Source organism: Spea bombifrons, chromosome 1, assembly GCF_027358695.1.
Source record: "Spea bombifrons isolate aSpeBom1 chromosome 1, aSpeBom1.2.pri, whole genome shotgun sequence".
NCBI classification, from domain to species: domain Eukaryota; kingdom Metazoa; phylum Chordata; class Amphibia; order Anura; family Pelobatidae; genus Spea; species Spea bombifrons.
The window spans coordinates 101,002,597-101,022,872 of NC_071087.1; the positions used below are offsets into that span (position 1 = coordinate 101,002,597).

General features: G+C 36.8%; 1 protein-coding gene across 1 annotated transcript in view; it reads right to left on the bottom strand.

Moving 5' to 3' along the window:
* Positions 1-34: 34 nt before the first annotated feature.
* The window catches only part of CEMIP2 (cell migration inducing hyaluronidase 2), a 40,772-nt gene continuing 20,530 nt past the window's right edge, over positions 35-20,276 (bottom strand). The window contains exons 4-24 of the mRNA XM_053466632.1: positions 19,274-19,835; positions 18,729-18,898; positions 18,022-18,210; positions 17,005-17,174; positions 16,351-16,560; positions 15,637-15,842; positions 14,785-14,854; positions 13,460-13,588; positions 12,709-12,797; positions 11,854-11,985; positions 11,684-11,719; positions 11,117-11,272; positions 10,032-10,209; positions 6,132-6,347; positions 5,654-5,862; positions 5,388-5,561; positions 4,517-4,736; positions 2,749-2,850; positions 2,113-2,261; positions 1,643-1,749; positions 35-636 (exon numbers count right to left, since the gene is read on the bottom strand). Coding sequence (XP_053322607.1) covers positions 440-636; positions 1,643-1,749; positions 2,113-2,261; positions 2,749-2,850; positions 4,517-4,736; positions 5,388-5,561; positions 5,654-5,862; positions 6,132-6,347; positions 10,032-10,209; positions 11,117-11,272; positions 11,684-11,719; positions 11,854-11,985; positions 12,709-12,797; positions 13,460-13,588; positions 14,785-14,854; positions 15,637-15,842; positions 16,351-16,560; positions 17,005-17,174; positions 18,022-18,210; positions 18,729-18,898; positions 19,274-19,835 — 3,671 coding nt within the window. The 3' untranslated portion in view covers positions 35-439. The remainder of the gene's footprint in view (positions 637-1,642; positions 1,750-2,112; positions 2,262-2,748; positions 2,851-4,516; positions 4,737-5,387; positions 5,562-5,653; positions 5,863-6,131; positions 6,348-10,031; positions 10,210-11,116; positions 11,273-11,683; positions 11,720-11,853; positions 11,986-12,708; positions 12,798-13,459; positions 13,589-14,784; positions 14,855-15,636; positions 15,843-16,350; positions 16,561-17,004; positions 17,175-18,021; positions 18,211-18,728; positions 18,899-19,273; positions 19,836-20,276) is intronic.

The following is a 20,276-nucleotide window of genomic DNA, read 5'->3' on the forward strand; positions in this document are numbered from 1 at the left end:
TGTAGGCAAAAACATACTGTCAAACAACGACACCTTCAACCATGTAGAAAGATTTTAATGTTAAACCTCTTTCAAGTAAATCATGGTGCAAAAAAACTCCTGTTAACTTCCAGTCTGATCCACAAAATAACAAAAAAAAAAAGAGAAAAACACCATACAATACCAGTAATACAAAAGTATAAAAAAATACAGTTAACAGCACATATGAAAACAAACCACAAAAACACCCATATCATCTGCATAACCTATCTTTACAAAACAGTAATAAATTCATTCATGATTTTATACAACTAAAAGGTGCATTGGCATTAGGGCTTGGATTTTATACCCACTGCTGTAATAACCAATAAAGGGCTCCCGCTGGATATCAGTATAATCGCCATAAATTAAATAATTTAGTTCACATTTTCCTTTTACTCCGTGTGAGGCATACAGTTATCTAATGCATCTTTAAAGCTTTCTTTAATAGGTCCACATCTTTTCTTCTCCTTGTGCCGGATCTGCTGCACTCATAGTCTGCAAGCTGCAAAGGGATATATCTCTCTAGTAGTCCCAGTCCCTGGCCAGCAGAACTGGTGAACAGCTTTGTCCATGATGGTTTAAAGCTCCCCTTGTACCCTGAGAACGCAATGCTCTCTGAAACAAAAAAAGAAAAGCATTAACTATAAAAATAGATGTGATACAGGACAAAATCACGAAGAAGCTTACGGTGCATATATAGAAGCAGAACCTTTACAGAAGAGATTTGTAACTCTGCACATAGATACACATTTTACTGGTTAGATTCATAAATATGTTTGATTTGCAAATTAAAAAGAAGAGCTTTCACCCAGTTTATATGTTTATTTACAATTAATGTGATTTCAAACATTTTTATAAGAGGACTGCTAGAAATGATGTTTCGTTACACATCAGATGAAAAAAAAATACGTACATCCAAAGTAATGGACATACAAAACGGTTTTCTTTTCTCAAAAAGGGAAAGACGCAGAATGATTAACTTGACAAATAAATGAATTTTGCCTTTATACATATGCCTGTATGTAATTCTATTGATAAATCTAGACCGTTGTTTCATCAACAACTACAGTCACTAATGCAATATGCTGCCCCTACTGCTAGAAGCTGGTATGACCCTCTACTCTAAATGACTCTTGGAGGATATTACTCCGCACATGTGAAACCAGTACTCATTTATGTACTGTTATTTTATGGGGCAAACATAAGGTATAATTTTAGCATACAATAAGCCACAAGAGTCTCCCTGGTGCTGAAGCCTGGTGTTATACCCCTGACAAAACCAGGAGGTAATAACCTTGTTGAGCTGTAATGATCAGTACCATCATAGAAGGGAAAATTATTTGACTGTTTAATAATGATTTCTAATTAAAAATACAGTAATTGTATTGCCTTGCTCAGAGAACGTTATCATTAAGTGACATTTGAGGCATAATTGTACTGGTGGGGTATTATGTCATAGGCTGACAGGTCTTCTGCAAGACAGACCAGCTTCTTGGATGATCAGGTTGAAGGGATGGGGATAGGACATTGTGGAAGTAGGTCAGGAGGGCCGGCTGAGGGCAGTCTCCAACCACAACAATATACTTATTCTATGCATATGTAAAGAAGCTTACATACTCACCTTTATTTTGTAGATCTGGTGCCTTAGCTGTCCCTAGAATTCGTAATTCTTCTGGAATTCTACCAAAATGCGTGATGTATCCTCTTGAAGCTAACAAAACGATTGACCTGACGGGTGATAATGAAAAAGACACGCTTACATAAAACTATTAAATCCGAATACGTTTTTATTAATTTGTATATGTCCCCTACACAAATCATTCCATATATTATACCATATACAGGGGACAATACAATACAATAAATATGCCTTAAAGTTAAAACAAAACGGTGGAAACAATTATTTGAAACGTAATGTTAGCTCTTTGGGTTCATCTGTTGTAAATACCGTACTGAAATATACATAAAAAGAATGCATGTAACATTAAATCTATTCTCTATGATATATGGTTTGGATTAATCCTTACACTCCTCAACTGCCAAAAAACCTAATAGTTTTATTAATAACATTTATAAAAAGTATTAAAGTACCTCTTCGGGATTTTATTTCTTAAATGAGTTTCCAATGGCTCAATGTCTTCTTGTGAAAAAAACAGGCTGTCTTTCACCGTTCCAGTGCAAGCGTCGACGACGACAAGGAATAACCCCTCGTTTTGGAATGAAAATTTAGTGTCATTAACCTGAAAACACACAAAGGCAGCACTTGAGTTTGCCAGATATAACAGAGGGATTTGCCAATATCAAACAAACAGTTTTCTTTCATTAACCTTCCTGACCAAAAGTATGAGGAATGATGTCATTTCAGAAAATGAAAAGTCCTCTTTAATCTTTTAGTACACTAGTATTCAAATGGACTTGGATTTCTTTCACTCTAGGGGAATCCTAAAATAGAATTATTGGACAGATTGATAGCCAAAAATGTTTGAGTCAACAAATATTTTTTCTAACATATTGCAAAAACATTACTTTCTTTTAACTGCACATATAAAATCAGCTGTATTTTTATTAGCTGTATAAGTGCTTCATAACACAACAGGGTTTCCTTTGTGTATACATTTCTGATTTTACTCGATCATGGAATATCGTTGCATCTGTTAGCCTGGTTACCCAATTGATTAGGGCTTTATACAAGGCATATACCATCTTGTGTGCTGCGCGTCTACTTACGGAAATGAACGATTCTGTGGCCCCTTGCTGGATTTCTTTCTTGCTAAGCGACTGAAGCTGCACAGGGAGGTAGACATTATGAGGGTCGCTGGTGAACACCATCTAGAATGAGAACAAACATACACAAACTTAAGGGCTAGTCACACTCAGTTCCAGGGATCAGCGAAGCAAACCATCTCCATATTAACATATGCGGCAACTTCTGACATGTGTCACTCAGCGGTGCTGATGCACATGAGTGCATGTTAGGTTACCTACCACTTATTGCCTGGCTGAAAGCACACACTTTGCAGATAATTGCAACCACCATCTATTACCAAAGGGCCAGGTTTTGAAACCTGCTTTGCACGAGGACCTATACTATGCCTGGCTCCTTTTATCCTACAAATTAACTTATTCTCAATTCCTTGCACATCCTTACTTTTGTTTGTCTTAAACTCTGTTTTTGGCTTCACCTACATGCCTGGCACCTGGTCCGTTTTCCGCATTCACCATCTCTCGTGTCTATCGGGAAAGCGGTGATTGGAAAGAGTGTGCTTCTCGCGACACGCTTTTTCTCCAGTTTAGCCTGGAGTCAGTTATAAACCTAGCAATTCCTTCATCAAAAGACAGAGTAGTTACTCATTTATGTAAAATAAACAAAAGAGGCCTGAAAAACGAATGTTCCTTTAGAAATAAACATGTCTGATCAGAAACAGTACTAGATTGAGGTAGCTTTAATGCCAGTAATGGTGTTATATACAAAGTAAGGATTTTAGTTTTTAAAAAGGTAAAACAATCCCTTTCTTTTACACCAAATAATTCCAAAAAAATGGTGTCGTTTCCAAAACTAAAAGCACAATCTATGGGTAGCTAAAAGCTGTGATGCAACAAAAGGGGCAGACTAGGTTGGCTGAATGGTTCTTATCTTGCGTCAAACGTTGTTTCTATATTAATGTATTTATTTTCACATTAATATATTGCAGAGTGTGAATCATATCTGGTATGGGACATTCGCTAAACTAGAAAAAAGGAGAGACATATTTTTGTGCCTAATATATTTTGCAGGCTCTGCCAGATGAGACTCAGTAGTGCTGGCATACGATTGATTTGTTTGTAAAGAAGCCACGTGCTTTCAGAGATCATCTGCCTGGCGTCCTGCCACACTCCAGATCAAATTATTTTCGACAAAATTCTGAACAGTAGATTCTCTGTAAAACTAATTATTTGTAGTACACACGGCAGGGGGAGGAAATAGTGGTCAGTACACCCAACCACAATTTTTTTTTTTTTTTTTTTTATAAAAAAAGCTTATTTGATAATTCCACTGCGGGGTTAACCTCTGCAAGTGCTGGATGATATTCATTCTACGTAGTTCTGATAGAAATAATAATGGGCCAATCAACATCAGGTTGTGCTTGTTTGAAGCAACACCATTAATATGGCATTCTGGTTTCGGGGGGGGGTGTTTAGGCTCACCCACCTCCCATTTCCCATGAAGCATTTAAAAATCTCACTTTTACAAGGCTAGCGATTCTCTGTAAACAACTTAAGGTCAAACTCGTAAAATAAGAAAAATGCTGCTGCCTCTATTGCCCAACAATTCTTTTGTCAATCGTTTCTTTGTATTAAAAGAAGCTTCTGAATAGCAAACAATTCTCTTAAAAGGCACATTCACAAAATAAAAAATGCTTCTATGTTGTATTTCATAGTACAGTTTTTGGATTTATTTAGAATTAATGTCACACTAAAGTGTAAGTTATTAATATTGTCTTTTAAAATGACCTACCGGAGAAGCTCCACAGTTATCACAAGGTTCAGCTGTCCTAGCAGGCATTGGCTTGGTCGCAGTGGGTGCTTTGGCGTATTTTGGGTATGCTTTGGCCATACAGTTGCTTGGAGCTTTGGATCGAACTGTAGCTTGAATCATTACCCTTTCGCAGCCCTGAGTTGAGCAATAGCTGTGGCCTTCCCTACCATATTTGGCTTGAAGAAAGAGGAAGAGCATACTGAAAAGACAAAAACAAAACAATAAAATTAAAAGACATCTGTCAAAGTTTTTGGACAAACACAGTAAAGGTGTTTTTCCACCTAGGGGTCTCTTAAAATAAAATCCCCTGCATCATAGAAAGAAGTAAAAGAAAGCTGTCATTTTATTTTATTTTTTTCCTCTGTACTGCTCCGTCTCTTAAAAATGTGTTTAAAAGTTTACTGAAATACTGCAGTTGCCTACAAACAGAGTCCTATCTTCCTGCAAAGCACTGCCATATGTAATCACAGCAGTCTGATCGTATACACCCACTCCCATCTACAATTCCATGTTTCTGCACGTGAAATAGCAAAGTTTTACAGATCCGCATCTATACAGTGATGGCAAGTGTGATTGAGCGAGGTGTTCTGTGTGATAGGTGTGACGAGAGTGATTAAAATAGCTTAAAGGTAATGCCTTTCTGTGATGTCTGGCTAATTCAGAGGCCCCGCTGAAATGCGTGGGTTTTTTTGTTTTGTTTTTTTTTTTTTACAAGAAAATACAGAAAAGTGGTATGTTATTTGGTATGAGTGGTATGAGCCCAAAAGTGAGTAACTAAAAGAAACTAGTTGTTAACATTGCTAGGTTTCAAAATCAGAATGTGAGAAGACACCAGACTTGTTTCCCTTACCCTGTACTATTGTCAAAATAGAATCTTGCAGCCGATCGGTTCTTCTCCAGTTCTCCTATGGTGGGCACAGCTTGGTATTCATCCACAGGAAATGTTTGATTTTTAACAAGATGTGATTTTACCTGGAAGGTGGTATCTCCTGGATAGCAGAGACCAATTCTAATCCAGTCACCTCTGCAAGAAATAACATTGCACATATATCAGTGAAGAACATAAGCCAGATCGATTAGACTGCAATTTGGTGATACAAAAGAAGAATAGCTTACTTATCAAAGTTTACAAGGTAAAAGTAGGTAGTTTGCGGAGCCTGTCCATTCCAGTGGACAGTGTATCCTTTTTGCAACATCACCACAGGCTGATATTGTTGGTAAGCAGCTTTCTGGTTAATTCCTCTAAGGGTCATTGGTCTAGATGGATATTCATCCCTTGTGATGCTCATAGTGAGGTTCTGTGGGTTCCATGTCTGCACATATACCTTGGGACATAAGTAATCAGTATAAATTAAGTGGCATCATCATACATAATCACAGAAGCACAAGTCCTTGCAAGGAGTGAAAGAGTGGACCAATACTAAAAGACCTAGAGTGTGCATTAATGGATAACTGTGTTGTACTTGCATTGCTAAAATATAATTCATGTACCAAATGCATTTAAATACTTTTTGAGATAAACGTCAACAACAGACACATCAATTATTTGGTTTATGTATGAAGAGGATGAGCAGATTCCATTGATATATCTAACCTGTGCATACGTGCCACTACAAATGACTCCATTCCATTCTGTTGTGTTCACGCAATTGGGATGCCTGACAAGATAATTGTCCGCTCTAGCGACGTAAGTGTCATTATAACCTGATACAGAGCCATCCACGTCATGAAAAATAGAATTTTTATCGCCATCCAGATCTCCATCTTCAAACCAAGGACCAGGCTGGCCAAAGAATGCTCTTAGAGAAACCTACAGAAAAAAATGAAAACAGAAACATTGAAACACGTTCTGTTAGGATGGAAAACATTCTTCTGGAAGGGTGATGTCATTGTAATCATGTTAACCCAAGCAAATATGCCTCAAAGTACAAATACAAAAAAGAGCAAGGAATGACTAGCCACCCAGGTCGAAAAAAGAATCTACACATGAATAGCTTTGCCGATTATAAATCTTTATGTTGCCTGCATTAAAGCAGCATTTCAGGGGTAATATGTATCGTACAGACACATTGGTAAACTATAGCATAGACCAGAGCTCATAAGATTAACAGTCAATATGTCCAAGCACAACGCAGATATGGATTTAAAATGAGCAACCATACTTTCACTCTCCGAGAAACAGAAGCAGAGGCTCGATTAGAAAAATCTAATTGTTAAATGGTTGGCAAGATTGATATTTAAGACACACAAATGCAAGCACAACCATTTAGAGCGTACCAAATAAGGATGGCATGCACTGCGGCTAAATTAAACAGACAGCTTGACATGATCCAAGGTACAAAATGTGATTAATGGGAACAATACAGATAGAGCCCAGTAAGTGGTCCAGTAAAGCTAAGCTGCATTTTATTTTCTGGTCCTCAGTAGTTTGAGTATGCTAGACCGCTAGAAGTTATTACAAAGCAATTGAGTTAGAAGTGTTAGTTTGTGGTCAGCAATTCACATATAGTTGTTGGTTAGTTTAATTTTTTGTAAACCCTCTGACTATTATTGTGTCAAAAGTGCATCAGAAGACAATTAAGTTTATTTTATGATCTCTTACTAAATAGGTTTTTAAATATATTTTTGAAAATGCAAACGGTTCAAAAACTGGTCTATAGAAAACGCGTAATAAAATGGACACTTTCCCATGCGACAAAGAATGCATTTTAAATTACTTTTTAAAGCACTTTAATATACACTCTTCCATCTGTTTTAAAAAATAATAAAAAGGGAAAGAAGCAGCTGCAAAGAGACAGGAGTCACAGGACAACATCTCCATTGTGGTCCCATTCTTGCCAGTGGCAAGAAAGTGTCCGCCATTGAAATTTCTGTAAACGCACAAAAGGGGTCCAATTAGATACCCCTAAAATCCCCTGAAAACACTTGCTGAGCCAGTACTCCGAGCTGGAGATGTGTTTGGCTACACACTTCTCTTGGATGCCAAGTGCCTGGTGTACATGGAAAGATGTACATGCTCAAGGAAGCATTCTGCAGAACTCCATCAAGCATTTGCAAGGAGACATTTAAAGGGACCTCTTATGTGAAAAGTTCTATTTATGTTACAGACAACTATTTGTCTGCTCCTGCTTTTATACTGTACAAACCATACAAAACATGAAAGATAGAAAAACAATCCAATCGAAGAGTATGGTGATGTTCTGGAGGAAATCATGGCTTCCTTTGTAAATGCATCGTGATAACCCTGTACTACCAGTTGTTAAGATGTGTGCTCTTTAGCTAAATGTTGCTATGTGCCAATCAACGGCAGATTTAAAATATATATATATATATATATATATATTCCACAGCAGTAGTTGGTATTATATGGCCACAGGGTGGCACACTGTTCCTTCACATCTATGCCTAACCACATGCAATGGAATTAATGTTGTTTCAGTACCTTTTTATTAGATATTATAAAATGTGTATACTCTACCAGTGCACTTAATGTATTCAAGTATGATACGTGGAAGGATCTAGCTCTTTTACATTCGTACACCGGCTCTTTTTAAAATGATATATTTCATAGTTCGGAACTCTCTAAAGAATTTGACAAAAATGCAGTGTTTTTTCATTTAACTCTTATGCCACTTAGATGAGCCTCCAGGATCACAGACAATCGCTACCATCATTGCTCCAGATTGCTATAATACATAGAAACACCTTGGGACTGCTATACAAACCTATGATATTGATAATTATTGTGTGAAAAGCTTGGCAACTGAGGCTTTGTTGAGGTTAATCCACGGACAGCTACCATAAATCCTTTAATGCAAGAGTAGAGGTTAACTCACAAAAACAAGGAAAACGCTAAAAATAAAAAAAAATAAAAAAAAAAAACACCTTTCTGCCTATTCTTATGGTCTTTTTTCCTTCCGTTCTTTTCTTTCCTCCCACTTTTTATCTTCTTTCTCACTTTTACTCTGCCCACCCTCACATACATATACACACAAACTCCAAGTTGACTGTATAATTAAACAATCTAGAAGATACCCGAAGCATTTGATTCAAGCTAAGCAATTACTGTATGTATGTTTTTTTACCCAGTTGAATTCTGATATAGTGAATTCAAGCTGAATTTTTTTTTGTCTGTAATCGATTGTTTTTAAACAATATCTGAGGTGAACAAAGTAGATGCTTCAGAATGCTGGGGCTCTGGAGTGCTTACTGGACATGCTTACTGGACATGCGCACATGGGTCTTGTTAGCCCCAGCTTGAAACGCTCACCGAGACAGATCTGGAGGGGGGGGTAGCTGGGGGTGGGGAAGAGAGAAAATGCATATTAGGGGATTCTGTAGAATCCCCTCCTGCATTTGCAATGGGGACACCACAAAGTTTTTAAAGGGACCGCTCTGGCATCATATGCATTACAGTACACACGATGACTAGAGTGTTCCTTTAACAAACCAAAAACCCAACAACCATCAATCTATACAGAGTTTGGCGTACTTAAAGGAAAGCTTTACATATAGAACGGAGAATACAAAAAAATAAAATGGCACTTCCCCTTTATACACTCCTGCCAGGACATCTCAAAATGATGATCCATACATCTGTTAAGCATTGAGAATGCATAATAAAGTGAAAAAACACGATTCCAGATGACTTAGATCCCCACCTAAAATATGTTTTGTTTTTGCACAGTCAGTGGTTATAGGAATTCACATTAGCTACAATAAGGAGACAATGGTACATTCATAGTCATCGTAAAACAGAACAAGGATGAACGCCAATCCTGCACTGTAGGTACTAGCATGACTCAAAACATTTCCTCAGCAAGTCTTCAGGGGTTTCTCGAATACTACACTATTTTCTCTGACATCACTTTGCATTATACATGATATGCTTAAGGGTTAGCAGATAAGCTAGACGGAAGGAAAGCAATGGAGTACAGAGGTAGAAATCATAAAACCCCATATAAGTTTCCAGAGGTACTTGGATTAACTAGATTCTGCAGCATCTCATCGGTTAGGCTACGGTTGCTATGCAAAAAACTAAACTGTGAAAAACTGAACATAAACGATTAATACCAATATTTGTACTAAACATTTAGGTGTCTGTGTAGATATGATTAGTAATTTATAACATTTGCAGAATTAGCATAACGTACGTGATAGATTCTTTTTTTAGGGTTGGAAGAGAACTATGTGAAATCTGCAAAACTTGGCAGTAGTAGATGAAACCCTACACTTCCAACTACATATTACAAAGTCACATAACTTTCTTCAACATAAAGCATCTATAAAACCCTCATTGCAAAAACACTGCAACCTAGGTGGAACATTTTCAGACGCCCATTGGTCAGTTTCTGAAAAATGTATCCCTGGTAATAGTATAACAAATCTCTTTCAATAACAACAGACAAAGAAAACAGCAAGTTTACGTCGGATAATAGGATCTAGCCCCACATAACAGAGGTAGAACATAGGATATTGGTACAGCTATACTTACATTTGCCCCAAATTTAAGAAAAGACACATTGTTCCTGGGAGTGAGTTGCCAGGGGTTTTTCAGTAAGAAGCCAATGGCACTGGTGACGCGGTCAGGTGTGGGTACAAAGTTTTTAAATGTGCTTTTTGTAAGGCGAACTGGTCCATCATAAATCTGAAATCCCCTAATTGGAAATGTCCTTAAAGAAAAGAGTAAATTGATATGGAACGGTAAATTTGTGAAAACACATCTTGAGAGTTTTTACAATACACTAAAAGTGAAGAAAAAAAAAACATTTCACAAAGTCAATGATTACCACATGTCCTCCTTGTCATTTCTATTTACTGTAGTATAGAAAAATTGTTAAATGGAGACAAAATATTCCTAATATAGACAAGTTAAGTGTTTAGCACTCGTGGATATGTGTGCTTTAAATTGTTAGCTTATGTTATATTGTGGGGTCTCAGATAAGATCCAGGTTTAGATACACGACACAGTTGTTCAGGGAAAAAATACTCTGTCGCATACAAGCAATAGTGGCTATTTTTAAAGCAATGACGAATTCCCTATAGAGACACCTTAAGAATTCAGAAAACTGATAATGAAACATATCACAACAGGTAGCACCTGTAATAACAAAGATATTTTATATAAAGTATGTTCATTACTGAATTCACCGTGTTCTTTTTACTCTGTGTATTTGTTGGCGAGAAGCGAGCTGAATCGGAGTTGATGCGTGTGCCAAACTTGTTCTTGGCTGCAATTTAAGCAGTGCCCTCCTCACATTTTGTTTCTGTAAATTCAAATTGTGATGCACAATTTGTTATGCCCTGTTAAGGCACTGTACAGCTTTGTGGAATATGATGGTTCAAATTAATAATAACAATGATATTCAGTACAAACTTCTGCAAAAGGTTTATTTTTGGGACATTCAATCCTCCATCGTTACTGCCTCTTGGCTAAATATTTGCCTTTATTTTCATGAACGATAATCAGTCTATTCCACAATCCCTACTATAAGTTAATAGAGACGTTTAACTTTTTTCTCAACTGTAAAAAGAAGAGGAGCTGAAACACTTCATTATATCCATGTCTGGTAAGTGTACCTGTTTCTTGGCAGAGTGCGTGTTTTATTCTCCACTCCTCCAGTTCCCCAGTATTTGTTTTGGCCTCCTAAAAATCCATAATTTCGGCTTTCACCAATAAACAGAGATTCAGATACTTCCTGACTGGAGCCTTCATCTTTAGGGAAGCTTCCATCGCTGTGGGAAAAAAAAAGGGAAAATTAGCACTTCTTTACGTAATATTTGTTAGAATCATACATTTGCTCAGGGAGGTGGCATTAAAAAACCGTAGCACATCTTTATAAAGCTATAAATCTGCTGAAATAACAGGAATATTGCCAGCATAATATTATGGGAATTGGACATAACGTTTCAATCAAACCAAAACAAAATATAAAAAGAGCACAGGTGATCACAAAAACAATTCAGTATTTCTACCTCAACATCATTATATAGACGCATTTTAAAATTAAATCTATAAAAAAGTAGCATATTTTGTAGATCATGATAATAAGCATTATAGAATGGCATGGCCTATAAATGTGGCTGCTGTGTTAAATTAAAAGGAAAGGTTACAGTGTTGATACAGCAAGGAGACACTTTACTTACCTAGCAAATGTCAACCCAATTCCGTTATCTGAAAATCTGCCAGAAAAACAAAAAAAATGTAGATTAAACACCATACTCAGCTTCAAGACTTCACTAGCGAGTTTTATTGTTATACTAGCAAAAATGTACGACTTATTACACATACACATGTGTTACACATGCACACATACCCAGAGTTTTGTATAATAATATCGCCTCCTCGCACCCAAGCACCATGGTCATTGTTTTTAAAGGCAATAAGTCGGTCTATTAAAGCTGCCACCCGTGGCTTTCTAGGATCAGCATCCACATGAGGACGAAATCTGTGCAAAAGAATGAAAGAAGAAAGGTTAGGCTGGAATGAAGATATATTGGCATAGTTTATTGTTTAAGCAGTTGGATTCCTGGTGTATCAGTTTTGTTTAGTATGGATTTCTCATGGAATCTGGCTAAATAGGCTTCACTGGAAAAAAAAAAACAACACTTGACACAGTTAAAAGCTGCTGCAGTGTTTGGGAGAAAACTGCATGGTTAATAAGAGAAAACAAAAAAATGTAATCCAACAAAACATTTGCCAATTTACTGTATTTTATACTTCTCATGTTTCCTAAGGCAAAATCTCTCCTCCTTAAGGAGCATCAGATAAGAAGAAAGGTTGAAGTTTCAAAGCCATGAATGGAAGCTCTGGAATTACCAGCACTACCAAGCATGGGGATGGCTAGAAAGGCTTGATCAGCGCTGCTTTAATAATAATATGAGGAACACTGATCATTTGTCAGGTGTTATGGTTACTGCTCTGAGAAGAAAGTTTACAAACAAGATGCCGATGTGTTGGACCTTTTTCAGTCACTTGTATGGAAAAGTGGAGCTTATATTCCCCCTTAATAGGCAAAAGAAACTGATATAAAAGGAATCACTGTAGAGCTAATCAAGTGTTTACTACAAGATGATCCAGTACACCCTTTCTTCATCTTGGTAGTAATAAGTTATCAATATCAAGTCTAGAGAAATGCGAGTTTGTGTAAGAAATGTAAATGCATGCTTACCTGGCATTGTTGTTCAGGCACAGATACTCTCTGGGGTCATCAGCACTAGCTTGTGTGGTTTTTACACCTTTGTCGATAAATAAGCCAGCCTAAACAGAATTGTTAAAAGATTTCAAAGGTTAATTACTTCCTTTTAGGCGACTTTCTTATCGTGTGCATATGATTTTTAGAATCCTATTCTGTGGCAGCTACATTCTGAAACCCAAACCATATTGGACCAAACTATTCATCATAAATAAATGCAATAACGTGTTCCACTGGAGCTAAATTACCATGCCTCAACTGGATTCATGCTTGTATCCTATGATCATATGATACAACATTGTAAAAAAAAATGGTGTCCACAGGTGTTAACCAGTAACAAGAGCAGGTTTAGAACCAGGTACTACATATCTAAAGCCTTAATTACCTTGTGGGATTACATGGTCCCTCAATATCAAATGATGCCCTTCAGTTTAGCTGGAGACCAGGCATTCCACATCTAATCAAAAGGCCTGGACTGTGTTAGGTACTGTAATTGCTGTAATAGTAGCAATTATGTGGTTGATGTATCCTTCTAAAGGAGCTAGTCTCCACTGACAGACTGTAGCCTTTTTAAAGCAAACATATTGATAATCAACATGCCTCACCATAATAGATAATAGAAGGAGAATTAATATTTCTTTACAACAGCACAGAACCCATTTAGATCATATAAACCCTTTAAGCCTAGTTTGCTGTAGAAAGCATACACAGTGTAAACCAGAATTACCTTAAAATTAGAATGCGCTCTGTTGTTGTAAAAAACGCCCAGAGGTGTGAGCTCAGCTTTGGTATCTAGATACAGCCCATGGGAGTCTCCAGTTGACATCTTGTGAAATACATACCATATCCCAGTATCCTGATGTAAAAAAAAAAAAAAAAAAAGAGATTGTATTTGTAATTGATATTTCATTTATGATTCATAACATTTTTTTTACAGGGTAATTCTTACAGAATAAATATCCATTTCCTTTAGAAACATATGAAACAAAAATGTCAGCTCATCATAAGCTCCTTGGTCCAAGCTTCTCCCTTATGACCCTTGCTTTAATTTAAGAGTTTAGTGACTGCGCACATTGTGGTGATAGTGGGATGGGAAATTTTGGTTTACGGGAATGGCTCCTGGAATCAGATCTTGTGGTAATAGCTATGCATGTCATACTGTCATACTGCGCTCTCCAAATGTTCCTTTTTTTGTATAACGAACAAAGGATTTACTCTGAACAACTGAATATCCTTTATTCATGTCACCCACTGTGCCCGGGGACAACTGTATGTGTTATTGCATGAAAAACAAAAAACTTTTCAGGATGACACTAAAAATTCTAAATGAAGTGGATCAAGGAATTAACTAGTTTTTACATGCACATTTCTGGCAAAATAAACTATAAGTCACCAAAATACTAAAATGTGTTTTTTAAAACAAAATTATCAGGCAGGGTATTAATATACTTGCATTATTCTGTATTACACGAATGGGGAATCAGAGCACTGCAACCTGGAAAACTATTCCAGAGGACCAAAATACTCTCAATACCTTAAAAAAATCACATACATTCAATATGTTCTTTATGTTCAGCAACAAAATTATCCTCCGCAAGAAAGGTCCGACTCTTGTAAGAGGATTAAATGCATGAGGGGGCCAACTGCATAAAACGTCGCCGTTTGCACTGATTCTCAAATTAAGTTGAGACTTAATCATGCCAACTCTATTGCATATGGATCAATGAGCTCACTTTCCCAACTGTTCTGTCTTTTTCTCTCTCTCCAAGAACAGTGGTGTGCAAAATGGGTTGAAACAAAATTATTTTTCGTCTATACATTGCTGTAGCCAGTGGCAGTAAAGATAGAGATCAAGCTGTTTTTAAAAAGACATTGTATTCACATGTCTGCATCTTACGGCATGGCTACATAAGCTTCCAGTGTGTCCCGTACATGAGGTGCAAGCACGTGCCACCACAGTACAAGACTTAAAATTATACTCAAATGATACAGATTTGCCTCGAAGCAGAATCATCAAAAACAAAGAAACCACAATAAATCTGTGCAACACACCTGAGAGCCAGCAGCTGCATTGTTTATAAGGTTATTTTGGGGATTTGCAATCCAAAATGTTGAGACTGCCCTAAAATGCAAAACAACGAGTTATAATACATATATAAAATCATGATAGAACATTATGAGATCACACATTGCTTCTGGAATGACAGCCTCCCTGAGGAAAACTACATTTTGCAGCACATAGAACTGTTGTACTAAGCTTATGAAAATAGTGATTAATTGAAAAGGGCAAACAAAGGGGGACGACTACTTGGTACCAGGTTCAAGTGTCTCTCTGAAACACCCATTTATCCCAACACCAGGGATAATTCAGGATTATTTACCATCATGTTTTGATATTTTAAACATTTTGTGGTCTATTTACACCATCAATTCAAGAGAAAAGCAACTAACTGAATGTTCTTCCTGACTGCTCTGCTTTTTACAGCTTTGCACCAGAATTGTTCCTTACTGTATATATTTTGGCTTTTGGCTCTTAATCATGAGGGCTCGAAACACGTTAGGCTATTTTTCTATTCCCTGTCTATTGTCCTCCCATTTTTATAGCCACCTAATAAAGTCCTCTTAAGTATTATTAGAATTAGAGTTCGGTTTGGCGGTCTTGGTTTTGTAGTGTTGGATTATTTTCTCCGCATGTTAGTTTTGTATTGGTTTTGGCTTAGACTGAAGTCTGGTGACATCCCCCCAACCCCCCCCCCCCAGATTTGGAGCGATATATATTGTTTTATGTAGCTTGCTATTGTTTGATACTGGAAAATGACTTTCCAGTCTCAGGTATTCACCTAGAAATGTGATGTGGCGCAGGGGTCACAGAGGTCTCCAATATAAAAAGTGTGATATACTCACATGCAGTCAGTGGATGGATTGGGGATATAGTTGCCATATACTTTGTCCCTTATGCTTACACACATGGTGTTATTTCGATCAGTGGGTAATAGCGTGCCTGGTTTGGTAACCAGTCCAAGGTTGTGATACAGCGTGTTTCTTTGTTCAATCCCATCTTCCAGGAAGAAACAATGGCCCAGAGCATCATAACCAATCGTATCTTTGATCTATGTAAAAATAGAGTTCAAAACAAAAAATGCTGCAGCCTTTTATTTATTTCGGTAATTTACCAACTGAATGCAAACTATTACCAGAAGAAAAATTGAACTGCTGTCAAACTATAACATCCTCTACATTAATAAAAGGGAGTGGTGAGTAATATAATGGATTTTGTTTCCAAAATATGTTACTATCTATGAGTTTCTTTTTTCACAAAATTGGTCATTTTACCATTTGTTGATGAAAAAAAAGTAGTAGTAGTCACCGCTACTTGTCACTGTTAAGCTCTTACTGCTAAAACATTCTGTGTGCAATGCTATAAAATATACCTCCATGCATAGTTGTGAACACATTATAAATATATTATATAATTACATATAATGTAGAAAAACTATTTTTATTTGTATTTACTTCTGGGGAAAAAAAATTATTATACCTACTTATTCATTTATAATATGGCTGCCATCATGTTCCACAGTTCTGTACAATACACATGTACGTCATCACTATACTCACCAGCAAGCCATTTGTTGCATGGACAGTGACGCATCGGGAGAAGCTGTGATGAATTGAGACTCCATCAACATAGGTTGCTGAACTGTAGCCACCTACTTCATCTACATCACCGCACAGGTGAAAGTGAATAGGGTAGCGACCCATTATCTGCTGGCCCATGTGTTTTAATTCCACATTAGAGAGATGAACAGAAGTGAAGTTCCGTAGGATCTGCAAACGATGAAAATAAAAAGGAGCTATAGATGTTAATAGAGGAGAAAAAATGCCATACATCATAATGTAGATCTCATATAGAAAAACTAAAAAAAAAATTACAATTTTGTTTCAAAAAATCTGTCGTAATCTACAAAATAGTTCATTTCATGTTGTCCGAATAAACGCATGCTTATTGGAACACAAACACATTGAATACCAACTTTGCAAATGGAGTAAAGGAACAATGGGGTATTTTAAATTAAAAAAATTAAACTAATTAAGTAAACCATAATCAGATGCGGTACAAAACCATGCACACCAAATGTTTTTTTTTTTTGCAGTTGAATAGATCTAGTAAAGGTAATGTGTTTGCACAGAACGCAGTGCCTATACAGCACTACTTTAAGGTTTCAAGTGGTTAAGCATAAAACATGAAGTCAAAATGAACATATCCCTGACCTTAATATGGCCTCCGAATGTGTCATAACCAAAGTACTGGCATTGGTTGTTTGCATAGCATGCGTTCTCCATTTCTCCTTGAATAAAGATGTTCCTTGTAAGGACTCCAACCTCAGCTCTCATGTCAATTCCATCAATAATTTCTCCCATATGGAAGTACAGAGGTTTTTCTAGAATGGGCAGAATGTAGGTCAAGTTATGACATGATACAATGGCTTGCAACTTCGTATTTTTTTTTCCTTTTTTCTTTTTTTTTTTTTTTTTTTTTTTTAAGAATCGCCTTTCTTTTCTTCTTCTGATACTGGTATTATGATTAATAAATAGAATGGCAGGATCAAATAGATCACTTATAAAGGTTAAAATGAGTTCTAGCCACAAATTAAGTAATGTGTGCCAGGTAAGAAAATAAATTAATGGATCACAATCTTCAAAATACATTAATAAAAAATAAACATGGCAAAATAGTCCAAGATACGCCTAATTTTTATTGAAGGACAGATATTGTTATGGTATTTTGCTGGTAACATGGTTAAATATTGTTTTCAATGTAACACTTCCAAAACATCCAGCCGTGAGAGAGAAAATAGATACAGTTTGGATCTCATTTTAAAGGGGAGCCGTCACCATCACTGCATCTGGCCCAAGTAAAATCATTCATAATTAAAACCCCTTGTTTTTGGAGACAACTAATTTCAAGATTAAATGCATGGAAGCGAATAACTGTGTCTTAGGGCAGCAGAGCTAGTACCATCTAGTCAATTTATTGTGGTAAAGTTCCCTGTCCCCCTCTCCTCCTTATACAAAGGTCACAAGCAATCAACCTAATATGGAGGGGTTATCATACAGGAAATGAATATACAAATATTCATTTTATACACATAAGGTGCATTTTTAATATGTATTTATGTATTGCTAAACACACATGGGTTTACCGAGTGTAGAGATCTTTAAAAATTAGGATCCACTTTAATTCAAACAACAGTGTGACAAATACTTGTATTTTGCAATTTGTGTTACCTTTAATTTTGACTTGATATTTGGTGCATTCTGGACAAGGAAGGATTGTAAATTCTTCGGCCTGGTACATAGAGTAATCTGTGCTTGAAACCACAATTTGGTCTCCAGGTTGCCAAGTGCTAACATCTTCCACGACATCCAACAGAATACCTCCCACAGCCTCCACGACAAATCCACAAATTGATTTACCTGTGTGAAGCAATCCAGTTTTAAATGAACAAGCTTAAACTCAAAAGGTAAAAGAGAGACCATCATAAACTGGTACATTGATTAACTGCTACTCGGCCGTGCCCTTATAACGCTGGACGCTGGAAGCCCTACCAGATTACAGACTACATTGTTACCTGACAAAAATACCTTTCCCTTTAAAGTGCTCTGATTGACAAGGTCATCAATATCAAAGAGACAGAGAACCTTCTTGTGACCTTTAATAGCTGAATCCAAAAGTACTGCTTTATGGTTGCCCTGGCTGGAAACTATGATTATAGGGACTCAAATTCTTACACTACATAAATATTTCCCACACAACTCACTATATACAATAGATGAAAACCATTGGAACACTTTTTTCATTCCATTTTTCTCTGGATTTATACTTTTCTTATAATCAAAAGCACATACAAATGTTTTCTATGGGAATGTGTACATAATTACAGTACATTTGCTACCTTGTAGAACGTAAAACAAATCGTTAGACATGTACCAACCTTCTTTCCATTCACTGTAGGCTTTTACAGCAAACTTTTGCCCGTCGAGGGTGTAGAATTCTTTCACTGCCAATGCCTTACCCCCAGAACTATGATTTTCATAATCCCTGACAGCCTCGCTATAGGAAGTGTTGCCTCCATCGATTACACCAACAAAAGCCCAGGGCTGCCTATAAATAAAAACATAATGTAGCATTTAATAAAACAGCATTCTATGAACATATCTGGGAACTCATTTGGCTTGACCAAGAGCCTCTAGGTAAACTGTTGCTTCCTGGGTATCCTGGTCACTTCTCTCTTTCTCCGGGACAGGGTGTACAGTGTTTACCCTTGTGCCCTAGCCCTGCCTAAACTGCCAGCTACCACCTCCCCCTTGTAAGGCCATCCCTCCAGAAGAGGGTAAACTCTGGGTAGCTTGCTCTATGAAGTTCCTTGGGATGCCTATCAACCAAACAGACAGATACCCATATTAACTGAAATACTAAAGATTGATCAGGTAAGTAAGCTTTCATATGGGTCCATATGCAAACATAATGAAAAAATACCTATAGCGCAATCCTTTGATTAGCTTGCTACCAAGAAGCATCTGAATAGTCATTCGTGTTTCCTCCAAAAGATTTTTCTCAACAGAGTCCCCGACTGCAATGGCAACGATCCTGCCTGGCTTCAGGGCTTTAAGGAAATCTTGAAATCTCTTGCTCTCATTTTGTGATTCATAGGTATCAAACCTTTCCATTTCTAATACTTGTGCCGTATCCTGGTCAACAACTCTTACATTCAGACCTCTATGAAAGGTACGCTCAAAACTGTAAGATCCTGAAGCCAGGCCCGAGGAATTCAAAGATTTTGCCAGCAATGTCCAGGATAACTTTGAAGATCCGTGTAATTCCAGTGTACCACCTGCTGAAACCCCAATAAACTTCTTGCCAAATATTGGCACACTGTCGCCTTCATCTGATTTACCATATAAAATAATATTTGCTTTGGATTTGTAACGACATTTCTCTGCTCCAATATGAAGCGCTCCACCATCCTTTATTAGGATAAAACGAGTCCTCAAAGTGATATTTTTGGAACCATCTGTGTTGTCCTCAAAGACTAGCAGACCTGCAAAGAAGAAAAGAAAAAGTTAAAAGCTTACTGAAATGATTATTGCTTGTACTTGTAAAAGTATCTTCTTCAATACCAAAAATATTACATCATAATTTGGCAATCAATGTATAATGCTTTATTCTACAAATATATGTAAAGCCAATTAATATTATTGGACAGCACATCCTACATCCTAAACACCTACAAGTTTGTAGAGAAAGTAGAGGCTTACAGAAATGTAAACATTCTATAGTGAGATTTTTTTTTTGCTCCCCTTTAAAAATGAATACAATACTCCCTTCCCTTAATTTATCTCAGTATGTCATTATTATGACATACTGAGCATACTGAGGTAGCATTATTATTATTATTATGTCATTATTATAGAACTGGGGTTTTAATACAATTCTAAATATATAACTCTCTCTTTGTCTCCCACAAAGAGACTGTGGGTTG